The following is a 12902-nucleotide window of genomic DNA, read 5'->3' on the forward strand; positions in this document are numbered from 1 at the left end:
ATTTACCTAATAACACAGCCTCAAAATACATAAAGCAAAAATGAAAGTAACGAAAACAAGGAAGAGACCAATCTACAGTCTTACTGCAAAACATTAAAAAAATATTTTTCAATAACTGACAGAATAAGCTGACAATAAGTATATATTTTAGCAACCTAAAGAACTTGATACATCTAGGGTGCCTGGGTGGCTCAATCAGCTAAGCCTCTGACTCTTGATTTTGGCTCAAGTCATGATCTTGGGGTCGTGAGACTGAGCCCTGCATAGGGCTCCATGCCAGGTGCAGTCTGCTTGCGATTCTTTCCTTCTTCCTCCATTCCTCCCCGTGCTTGCATGGTCTCTCTCAAATAAATAAAGAAAACCTTAAAACAAAAACTTGATATATGTAAAACTGCACTCTATAATATTTATAGGATACACAAGTGCACACAAAATGTCTTCAAAAATTGTCCATGTGGTGAAGCAAAGTTTAAATTTATAAAGACTGAAATCATACACAGCATCTCTGACCACAGGAAAAATTAAGATAGCAAGATTACTAGAAAATCCCCAGATGGTACAGAATTAAGAAAAATACTTCTAAATAACATGAGGGACAAAGACATCATGATGGAAATTATCAAATGCTTTGAGCTCAATAATTTTGAAGTTGTTACATAAAAAAAGTGTGATACAGGTTTATTTTTTGCTTATTGTTGTTATTTATTTATTTATTTTTGGTCATTTATGGGGTGTGATGTGGTCTAGATTGCTTTGAATGAGTTATAAAAAAAGAATGGCTGAAAATCAAATGATATAACTTCCTGATATCCAACTCAGGAAGTTAAAAAAGATCAGCAAATTAAATGCTAAAAAAGGTTAAAAAGAAAATAAAGAGAAGAAAGTAATGATATAGAAATCAGAGGTAAAAAAAGGTTATTTATTTTACTTTTTAAGATTTTATTTATTTATTTATTTATTTATTTATTCATTCATTCATTCATTCATTCATTCATTCATGAAAGACAGAGAGAGAGAGAGAGAGAGGCAGAGACATCGGCAGAGGGAAAAGCAAGCTCCATGCAGGGAGCCCGATGTGGGACTCTATCCTGGGACTCCAGGATGGCACCCTGTGACAAAGGCAGGTGCTAAACCGCTGAGCCACCCAGGTCCCCAAAAAAGATTCTTTAAAAGCTAAATAAGATTGACAAGCCCTAGGCAAGACTGATTAAGATAAAAGAGAGAAAAAAAAATCAATGGAGGAATGAAAACAGAGACATCACTTCAGATCCATACAGACACTTAAAAGAGAGGATAGGTAGTATGCCATTAATTTAAATTTTAGATAAAATGGATCAATTGCCAGATAAACATAATTTACTAAACTGAAACAACAAAAAATATTAATAGTCCTATTAACAACAGAAAGAACAGAAGCTATAAACAAGTTCCAAAATAAAAGCATAAGGCCAACATGGCTTCTACAGCGAAATCTATGTATCTTAAAATATGTATCTTTCCGTCTCTCACAACTCTTTCTTCTCCTCAATATAAACTGATGGCTTTGCTTCATATTTTACTTTCAATTCAGAAGCTATTATAATAGAATGCCTTGATCTTCCCACCATTGGTTGACCTATTATCTGCACCCACGTTCTCCACCTTTCCTAGGGTTATAGCGAAGTGGCCTCTCTGCTAATCAATGGTGAATCTTTCCTTTTCCTTTCTTGAGTTTATTCCGTTTAACCTTCTTACACACTTTAGTTTTAGTTCTTTAGTGATCCCATCTTGGTCTTGCAATGTCAATTTCTGCCTCTCCATTGTGGCATCATTCTTATCAGCACTCAAATATGCCATAAAAACTCCCATTTCAAATATAAAACAAAAGAGTTTTGTTCTTCATTGCATACTTTCCTGTAGCTACTGCCCCATTTGTCTTTCCCTCTTCATGGGGGTGGGGAGCCTTCTCTAAAGAGTCCTCTAAAACTGTCTCCAATGCCTACTTTTCATTCACTCTCTTAAATATATAATATTTTCAACATTCAATGTTAATGAAAAGGACTGAAGATGATACAAATGAATTTAAACATACTTCATGTTCATGGACTGGAAGAACCAATATTGTTAAAATGTCCATACTGCCCAAAGCAATCTACAGATTCAATGTAATTGCTATCAAAATACCAACAACATATTTCATAGAATTAGAACAAATAGTCCTAAAATTTGTATGGAACCACAGAAGACCCCAAATAGCCAAAGCAATCTTAAAGAAGAACAGGGATGCCTGGGTTGCTCAGTCAGATAAGTGTCTGACTCTTGATTTCAACTGTCATGATCTCCATCCTCTTTCTTAAAAAAAAAAAAAAAAAAAAAAAAAGAGAACAAAGCTGGGAGTTTCACAACTCAGATTTCATGATATATTACAATGTGGCAATAATCAAAACAGTATGGCACTGGCTCAAAAATAGATTGGGCAGCCCCGGTGGCTCAGCGGTTTAGCGCCGCCTTCGACCCGGGGCATGACCCTGGGGACCCGGGATCGGGTTCCGCATTGGGCTCCCTCCATGCGGCCTGCTTCTCCCTCTGCCTGTGTCTCTGCCTCTCTCTCTCTCTCTCTGTGTCTCTCATGAATAAATAAATAAAATATTTTAAAAAATGGGTAGAAGACATGAAAAGACATTCTTCTGAAGACATACAGAATGGCCAACAGAGACAGGGTAAGATGCTCAACATCACTACTTATCAGGGAAATGCAAATTAAAACCACAATGAGGTATCACCTCATACGTGTCAGAAAGGCTGAAATAAAAATACAAAAAATTAAAAATGTTGGTGAGTATGTGAAGTAAAAGGAACCCTCGTGCACTGTTGGTGGGGATGTAAATTGGTGCAGCCATTGAGGAAAACTATAGAGATTCCTCAAAAAATTAAAAACAATTATCATATGATCCAGTAATTCCATTTCTGGGTATTTACCCAAATAAAACAAAAACACTAATTTGAAAGGATACATGTACCCCTATGTTTATTGCAGCATTATTTACAATAGCTGAGATATAGAAGCCACCTAAGTGTCCGGTGACAGGTGAATGGATAAAGAGGTGGTATGTATATACAGGAGAATATTACTTGGCCACAATCAAGAATGAAATCTTGCCATTTGCAACAACATGGATGGCACTGGAGGGTCTTATGCTAAGTGAAATAAGTCAGTCTGAATGTAATATAGAAAACAAAGCAAATGAACAAAGAAAAAAAGATTAAAAAACCCCTGGACTCTTAAATAGAACTGGTGGTAATTAGTGAGGAGGTAGGTGAAGGATGGGTGAAATAGGTGAGGGGGATTAAGAGTACACTTATCTTTTTTTTAAAGATTTTATTTATGCATGTTTGAATGAAAGACTAATTATGAAGATCATGTCCTCAAGAAAGCAAAGTAGGATGGAATGGGAATCAAAAGTAGAGAATAGAGAGAGGAGAAGCAACAGGAGAAGGAAAACAGATGAGAGAGCAAGGGAGGGAGTGAATTTTTCTGAGATAGTTTTGAACAAGGATACTCCTCAAAATATTTCAGATGTTTTGCTCCATCCATAACCTATGAACTTGAAATAAATCCAGTCCTCCTGGTTCTTATTAACTCACCTGGATAAGGGGTTCTTGCAAGTTCTCTTACTACCACCCATGGTCCTTTTCCATCCTCCAAATGAGATATCATGTCTGGTTTGGAAACTGCAAGGCCTGTGCAGATAAAAATCAGTAAGACTTGACTGTGTCTGAGTAAGAACTATTGCCAAATTCAGTCTCAGCTTTTAATCTTCTGTGCAGAGTGGCTATTTTTGGGAAGTTCTAGAGATACACTGTCTAATACAGTTGTCAAGAGCCCAATGAGGCTATTTAAATTAGTTAAAACTTTATAAAATTTAAAATTCAGTTCTTCAGTTGGACTAGCCAGATTTCAAGTTGTCAGTAGCCTCAAGGGGGGCTAGTGCCTGCCATATTGGACAGCATAGATACAGAACGTTCACAGTACAGCAGACATTCTATTGTATGGTGGTGTTACAGACGATTACAGAGGAGCTCAACACTATGACCGCAGGTCTTCTAGGATAATAGATCATCGGAATAATCTGAGTTTAGAAAGAAAACGAACACATTTGTCCTTTTCTTTCTGGAGGTACTTATAACTCCCATTTGTAAAAGCGATCAGAAAAAACTTTAGTCCTAAATGTGGTGGACTGTTAACGATCTCCAAGATTCCAATGAAATATGTATTTCTTACTCTACAATGGGTGGGCCACTTAATTAAGAGCAAGGGATAGCATGACTCCCAACAACATACACCTAAAAAGAGATTTTAATGCCTGAACTCTAACCCCAAGCTCAGTTAAGTACTTTAGAGGCTCTAGATCTTCAGCAAACCTGCTCAAATGGATAGATATATGGACACAAGTTATTCTTACCCAGGGAGGCAAGATTCCTATAATTCTCTAGCATCACGTCCTTGTGTAGGTTCCTCTGTGAAGGGTCCATCAACCTCCACTCTTCTAATGTGAAGTCTATAGCCACATCTTTAAATGTCACAGAATCCTAAAATAAATACACTGTGATCACCCAGGGACTATATACAATGAGACCTGTTGGGCAGAATAATACTTATAAAGCTGGAGGAATACTCCAGAAATCAGAATCATCAAATGACCACAGAAGTCAATCAGTTCAACTCTTTATGGATGAATGAATCCCTCCAGTGATAAGAACTTAAAACCATAAGAGAAAGCCTATTCCATTTCCTGAGTTTTACTTGAAGTAGGATTCTCTTTTCAGACTAATTCAAATCTGGCTTTCTCTAACTTTGAAATACTGGTCTTCCTATATTATCAGGAGTCAAAGAGCATGGTTTCTTCCTTCGCTAGAAAGTCTTAACATTTGGTAATAGCTAGTAGTTTCTACCCAAATCATCCTTTCTCCCTCAAACTGGCTTATCTATAATATCTGCTCTTCCTCAGTTCCAAATCTACAGAACATGACTTAATAGAAAATACAGTTTATCCTTCAGATTGTAGATAAAGGATATTGTAATCTCTGTCTTTGAGCAAGAAAAATAAGAAATCATAGGGACTTTGGAGAACTTCTTTGGTCAAGATATGAATTATATATGAGCTTGTATAATAAAATATAAGAATGAGCCATAAAATTTTTTAGTGGTTACCTGTTAGAGGAAAGAGGGAGTAGAGAGAAAGGAGAAGACTGGAATTAGAAGCTAGACTCTTTTGGATATTTCTTATTCTGTGGATTTTAGTTTTGAGCCATGTAAATATGTTATAAAAGAAAAATTAAAATAAAAAGTCATCCCTAAAAATTAAAAGGAAAATGAAACCAGGTTTGAGCATAGGCATTCATCAAAGATGAAATATTTTAAGTGACTTTATAACATAACAATTTTGTGTATTTTCTTTGTGAAACATGCCCCCAAAAGAAAAAGAACTGCAAAAAAACAAAAACTATGTTTTCAATGAATAATCATACTGTTGGTGGTAGTGATAAAAATGCTATTTTGTAACTGCTGTGCCTGTAGTGTTTGATAAGGCAAATTAGTATATCAATGCCACTGAGATCAAATAAATTTGGCAGGAAGAATAAGATATAAATAAGATATAAATGCAATATTGATGAGATTATATAATAACTCCACAGATCCAAATTTGAATTGGAAGTATCAGTATAAACTCATTAATTATTTAAGGGAAAAAAATGAATTTTCTAGTTTCATCCATGGAAAAGGCCAAAAAAGAAAAACAATAATTAGTAAGGTAACACTATGCAAGCTAGACTATAGCCTCTAATTATTACTTTTCACTAAAAGGAATCAGGGCCTGGAACATTCTGTGATACCAAAAGGCAAGGAAGCTATCAAAGACTACTAAGATCATACCTAAGACATAAGAGACAACTTAAAGAGGCTCCCACTAGTTAATAATAATGGGACAATTTGAACATCAGTGAGGATAATAAATACAATGGGTTTCAGAAACACACATTTAAATTCATGATTTCATAATACTACTATAAAAATACTCATTGATTTTATTTTTTAAGAGGATGCCTGGAAACTAGTAAATAAACAGAGTTAACCTTTTGTCCTTTTCCTATGTAAAATATATAGGGCTTGTATAGTAATCAAGTGTCATCACATAGTTGAGAGAGATTTCTCTTTAAGGAAGGATTCCAGCTAATACATGAAAAGAATTAAAAAAATTAGAATATCATCATTTTGCAATCTCTAATGAATTAAAGAGTCATCAATAGCTGCTAATATATCAAAGAGGCCTCAACTAGGCATTATGTGCCTTCTGGTGGTACATATCAGATACATAAAATACTACTGCCAAAAACAAGTGAAATAATATTATTTAGCCTAATATATGTGTAATATTATAATGTGAACATACACTCAATGTAAAAATTATTAATGAGGCACTATCTTTTGTACTAAGTCTTTGAAATATGATGTGCATTTTAAATTTACAGTGCATCTCAGTTTGGACTATAGTTACATATCCAGTGCTCAAGAGCCATATGTAGCTAGTGGCTACTATATTGGACAACACAGCTTGAAACTACAAATAACTTGGTTTCTTCAATGAATTATTACAACGGGAAAAAAAGAGGGAGGGGGAAAACTTTAGCTTAAAAGTGACCTAAGAGACAATACTAACTAATCGTAACATAAGAATCAACTGGTGAAACAAATACCAAGTCAACATTTGTTGATATTAAGACTTTCCACTGGGATCCCTGGGTGGCGCAGCGGTTTGGCGCCTGCCTTTGGCCCAGGGCGCGATCCTGGAGACCCGGGATCGAATCCCACGTCGGGCTCCCGGTGCATGGAGCCTGCTTCTCCCTCTGCCTGTGTCTCTGCCTCTCTCTCTCTCTCTGTGACTATAATAAATAAATAAAAATTAAAAAAAAAAAAAAAAAAAGAAACATAAAAAAAAAAAAAGAAAAAAAAAAAAAAGACTTTCCACTGATTTTTTAGCTGAAACCATGGCAATATATTTTACATTAAAAAATATGTTATAGATATATAATGAGATATTTATAGATGAAATCATATAATGTCTTGTACAGATTCAAAATAATTAATGAGAGTGTAAGATTACAAATGAAATATGATTGGGACTCCTGGGTGGCTCAGCAGCTGAGCATCTATCTGCCTTTGGCTCAGGGTGTGATTCTGGAATTCCGGGATCAAGTCTCACATTGGGCTTCCTGCATGGAGCCTGCTTCTCCCTCTGCCTGTGTCTCTGCCTCTCTGTGTCTCTCATGAATAAATAAATAAAATCTTAAAAAAAACCTAAATGAAATATGATTACCCAGGGGCTGATAATTGCTGAATATAGGCATTAGGTACAAAGGGATTCATGAAACTACTCTTTCCTTTTGTATACCTATAGTGCATATTTATCAGGTATGATCTAACAGCTTGTTATGTAATGACAAGGTGCTAATAAGAAAAGTGAGGCATCTTCCACATCTTGCCCAAGTTCTCAGAAAAGGTAAAGTGTAGGTTCAAATTCAGTTTGGTTCCAGAATTCAAACTCATAATCACTAACTCTATGACTTAGTAAACTAAAAATCCTAATTAGCTGACTAGGCAGGCAAAGGTCTCAAGTTATAGTATACTTGGCTAAGATTTGCTCTATAGCATGAGAGACAGATTTCCTCTGGGGTGTTTTCCTGTCATATAGATATGTATGCTTGTCAGATTGCTTAAACCTTTTAATCTATTTGTACCTGAAAGTTCATGAAGCAAACTTTCATTCTGCTAAGAATAAAATATGGCTAATATGGGAGATAATGACAGTACATAAACTTTACTGTTAATCACTTCTCATGTCACTCATATTATAATGAAGTTACTGGGTTTTATTTTCTTTTTCCATCAAGAGCTAAGTCTCAGGAAAAACATAAGAAGGCTGTCAGCTCTTACCTTTGGCTTACCTTGAAGGTCTGTGCAAGCAAGAGTTATAAACTGCCTACTTAAGGCTAGGAATAGAAGGTATGCCCACCACATACAAAAACCTCTTGGCAAATGCTAGAAGACTTGCTGGTTTAAGGCATTTAAGGGAATCTTTTTTTTTTTTTTTAAGATTTTATTTATTTATTCATGAGAGACACACAGAGAGAGGCAGAGGGAGAAAGAAGCTGGCTTCCTGTGGGGAGCCTGATGCAGGACTTGATCCCAGGACCCTGTGATCACATCCTGAGCTGAAGGCAGATGCTAAACTGCTGAGCCACCGAGACATCCCTTAAGGGAATCTATGTCCAGTCATTAATCACTATGTTGACCAAGCAGAGATTTCAGAGAATGTATATGACAAAGAATACAAATGTGATTGAATTAGTCCAGAAAAGTCCCTAAATAAACAAAGCACAGCAGTAGCAGCAAGAACAAACCTTGGGGAATGTTGAATCTGATTTCCAGAGTTGCCGCATTGTTTTATTTAAAATATTTGTCCTGAGAAAAAGTTTCAACATACATAAAGAAACAAGAAAGCATGGGACAGAGTTAAAAAACAGTCAATGGAAAGTGTCCTTAAAGAAGTCAAGAAGTTGTATTTACTAAATGAGTACATTAAATGAGTATTACAAACATATTCAAAAACCTAAAGAAAAACAAATCTAAAGAATGAGACAAAATTGTGAAAATGGTATCTCACTAAATAGAAATTCCATAGTTTTTCATAATTGAAAAAAAATCCACTAGAGAGCTTTAGTGAAACAGCAATTGAGCAGCAGTATATTCTGAATGTTTGTGTATCCTTTTCCTCCACCCCATGCACCCATGCATATGCTGAAATCATAATGCCCAATGTGATGACATTAGGCAGTGGGGCCTCTGGGTGATGCTTAAGTCAGGAGGGTGCCCTCATGAATGGGATTAGTGCCTTATAAAAGTGGCTCCAGAGAGATCCCTAGCTCCTTCTGCTGACAATACAATGAGACTGTGACCCAAAAGAGAGCCTTTATCTGGGCCACACTGGCACCCTGGTTTCAGACATCCAGTCTCTAGAAATATGATAAGTAAATTTCTGTTGTTTACAAGCCACCCAGTCTGTTGCATTTGTCTAAAGAAGTCCAAACAGACTAAAATAATCAGGCAAAAAAAAAAAATTGGTGAACTTTAAAATAGATAAAATGAGATTATCTAGACTGAGGAACACAGCAAAAAAAGAATGAAAAAAGTTAACATAATGGCAAAGATCTGTGGGACAATGAGAATAACAATATATGCATAATGGGAGTCCACAAAGGAGAGGGGAGAAAGAGGCAGATAGAATATTTAAATAAGGGGATCCCTGGGTGGCGCAGCGGTTTAGTGCCTGCCTTTGGCCCGGGGCGCGATCCTGGAGACCCGGGATCGAATCCCACGTCGGGCTCCCGGTGCATGGAGCCTGCTTCTCCCTCTGCCTGTGTCTCTGCCTCTCTCTCTCTGTGTGGCTATCATAAAATAAAAAATTAAAAAAAAAATAAATAAGTAATGGCTGGGGTGCCTGAGTGGCTTAGTCTGTTGAGTGCCTTCAGCTCAGCTTGTGATCTGAAGATCCTGGGACACAGCCCAGGATTGTACTTCTTGCTCAGTGGGGAGCATGTTTTCTCCTCTCCCTCTGCCCCTCCCCCCCACTCATGGTCTCTCGCTCTCTCTCTCTCAAATAAATAAAAAAAATTTTTTAAATTATGGTCAAAAAACTCCTCAAATTTGATGATCATTAATTGAGAAGAAGCTCAAGGAACACCAAGTAAAATAAAATCAGAGACACATGCCTAGATATGTCATAGTCAAAATGATGAAAAACAAAGAGAATCTTGAAAGCAGCAAAACAAACGGGACACCTTATATACAAGGGATCCTCAGTAACAATGTCAGTTGACTTCTAATCAGAAATCAATAAAGGTAGAAGGTTGTGTTATGACATATTCAGAATGCTGAAAGAAAAAAGTCAACAAAGAATTCTATAGCCAGAAACACTATCCTTCAAAAATGATATACAAAAAATGAGAGAGTTCATTGTTAGCACATCTGGCCCATAGTAAATTCTAAACATTATCTTTCAAGTAAAATGAAAGGACATTAGACAGTAACACAAGTCCACATAAAGAACTAACAAACACCAGTAAACATAACTTTGCAGACAATATAAATGTATTTTTATCTATATAACTTTTTCTTTTACTTTATTTTATTTTTTTAAAAGATTTACTTACTTGAGAGAGCACGGATGTGGGGGAAGGAGAGGTTGAGGGAGGGAGAAAGAGAATCTTAAGCAGACTCCCCACTGAGCATGCCATCTCACGACCCTCAGATCATGACCTAAGCTGAAATCCAGAGTTGGACCTTAACCAATTGAGCCACCTAGGCACCTTTCTTCTTATTTCAAAAGACAATTGCACGGGCAGCCCAGGTGGCTCAGCAGTTTGGTGCCGCCTTCAGCCGAGGGTGTGGTCCTAGAGACCTGGGATCAAGTCCCACATCAGGCTCCCTTCATGGAGCCTGCTTGTCCCTCTGCCTGTATCTGTGCCTCTCTCTCTCTCTCCCTGTCTTTCATGAATAAATGGATAAAATATTTAAAAAAAAAAAAAGACAACTGCATAAAACAATAATCATAAAATTGTGTTAATGGCCTTATAAGGTATAAAAAGGTATAATTTGTTTTTGATTTCTTTAAAAAGATTTATTTATTTGAGAGAGAGAGAGTGTGCATGTACAATGCATGCAGAGGTGGGAGAAGGCAGGGGAAAGAGCAGATGGAGAGGGAGAAAGAAACTCAAGTAGATCCATGCTGATCACAGAGCGTGACCAGGGTCTGGATCTTATGACTCTGAGATCACTATCTGAGCCAAAACAGTCAGATGCTTAATCAACTGTACTATCTAGGTGCCCCTGTTTTTAATTTTTTTTTAAAGATTTTATTTGTAAATAGTTGCTGTACCCAATGTGGGGCTTGAACTCACAACTCTGAGATCAAGAGTCACATGGTCTATTGAGCCCAACAGCACCCTTAAAAGGTATAATTTGTATGACAATAAGAGTATATAGGAGATCGAGGGAATGAAGCTATATTGGAGCAAAGACTTATATACTATTAAATTGTCATTAATCTGAAATACATAGTTTTATGTCAAGATGTTAATTGTAATCCCCAGGGAAAGAATTAAGATAAAAATAAACAAGTATTAAAAAGATAAAGGAATCAAATGGGATACTACAAAATATCTAACAAAAACAAAACAATAAAGGAAAAGGAAATTTTAAAAAGTGGTAAGACATAGAAAAAACAAATAGCAAAAAGGAGGACATCAAATCCTACCTTATCTGTCATTAAATTAAAAGTAATAAACCAAACACTCTAATCAAAAGGCAGAGATTGGCAGAAGGGAGTTTTCTTAAAGTGATACAAATAAATGCTATCTGCAGAAGACACACTTTATTTTTTATTTTTTTAAAGATTTTATTTATTTATTCATGACAGTCACACAGAGAGAGACAGAGAGGCAGAGACACAGGCAGAGGGAGAAGCAGGCTCCATGTAGGGAGCCCGACGTGGGATTCGATCCCGGGTCTCCAGGATCGCGCCCCGGGCCAGAGGCAGGCGCCAAACCGCTGCGCCACCCAGGGATCCCAAGACACACTTTAAAGCCAAAGACACAAATAGGTTGAATGTAAAAGATGGAAAAAACATACTATGTAAACAGTACACAAAAGAGAGCTAGATTAGCTGTATTACTAACAGACAAAATAGACAAAAATTATTCTTAGAAGCAAAGGTATTTTTTAATGATAAACTGTTAATTTATCAGTAAGACAGAAAAAACTTAAACATATATTCACTTAAAAGAATCTCAAAATACAAGAACCAAAATTTATAGAATTGAAGAAACAAAAAGATAATTCAAAAATAGAGACTTCAATACTGGATAGAACAACAAGGCAGAAGATCAACAAGGAAACATGATTTGAACAGACATCTTTAGAACACGGAGGTACCCAGTAATAGCAGAACATATATTCTTCTCAAGTGTACATGGAATATTCTCTAAGATTGACCATATGTGAGGTAACAAGAGAAATCTTAATAAATTTTAAAAGATGGGATCCCTGGGTGGCGCAGCGGTTTGGCGCCTGCCTTTGGCCCAGGGCGCGATCCTGGAGACCCGGGATCGAATCCCACGTCGGGCTCCCGGTGCATGGAGCCTGCTTCTCCCTCTGCCTGTGTCTCTGCCTCTCTCTCTCTCTCTCTCTCTGTGACTATCATAAATAAATAAAAATTAAAAAAAATAATAAAAAAAATAATAAAAAAATAAATTTTAAAAGACTAGGATCATACAAAGTATCACTTCTGATCACAACAAAATGAAACTACAAATCACTAAGAAAAAAACTAGAAAATTCAAAAATATGTAAGAATTAAACAACAGACTCTTATAAAACTAATGAGTCAAAGAAATCATAAGGTAATTTAGAAAATACTTTAAGACAAATGAAAATAAATCACTCTATCGAAACTTGTGGGAGACGGTAAAAGCACTGCTCAGTTAGAAATGTAGAGCTGTGAATGCCTATGTTAGAAAAAAGAAAGATATCGGGGCAGCCCCGGTGGCTCGGCGATTTAGCGCCATCTTCCGCCCAGGGTGTGATCCTAGAGATCCGGGATCAAGTCCTACCTCGGGCTCCCTGCACGAAGCCTGCTTCTCCCTCTGCCTGTGCCTCTGCCTCTCTCTCTCAATCTCTCTCTCTCTCCGTATCTCTCATGAATAAATAAATTCTTAGAAAAAAAAGAAAAAAGAAAAAAAAAGGAAGATATCAAATCAGTAATCTAAATTTATACCTTATGGAACCAGGCACTGTACTACACCCGTAC

At 36.5% G+C, this 12902-nt stretch overlaps 1 protein-coding gene across 7 annotated transcripts in view; it reads right to left on the minus strand.

Annotated features, from left to right (window-relative positions):
- The window catches only part of ZNF624 (zinc finger protein 624), a 41919-nt gene that overhangs the window by 10480 nt on the left and 18537 nt on the right, over positions 1–12902 (minus strand). For 4 of the 7 annotated variants that reach the window (XR_012028298.1, XR_012028297.1, XM_072821015.1 and 1 more), the window contains exons 4-5: positions 4443–4569; positions 3625–3720 (exon numbers count right to left, since the gene is read on the minus strand). The exons of 1 other annotated variant lie outside the window; for it this stretch is intronic. Coding sequence is in view for 4 of the 6 variants with exons in the window: in XM_072821015.1 (XP_072677116.1) it covers positions 3625–3720; positions 4443–4569 (223 nt within the window). In the remaining 2 variants the exon portion in view is untranslated. Of the gene's footprint in view, positions 1–3624; positions 3721–4442; positions 4570–6735; positions 6870–12902 lie in introns of those variants that run through there. 2 more of the 7 variants (XM_072821017.1, XM_072821018.1) reach the window with 2 other exon arrangements.

This window comes from Canis lupus, chromosome 3 (genome assembly GCF_048164855.1).
Source record: "Canis lupus baileyi chromosome 3, mCanLup2.hap1, whole genome shotgun sequence".
NCBI lineage: Eukaryota > Metazoa > Chordata > Mammalia > Carnivora > Canidae > Canis > Canis lupus.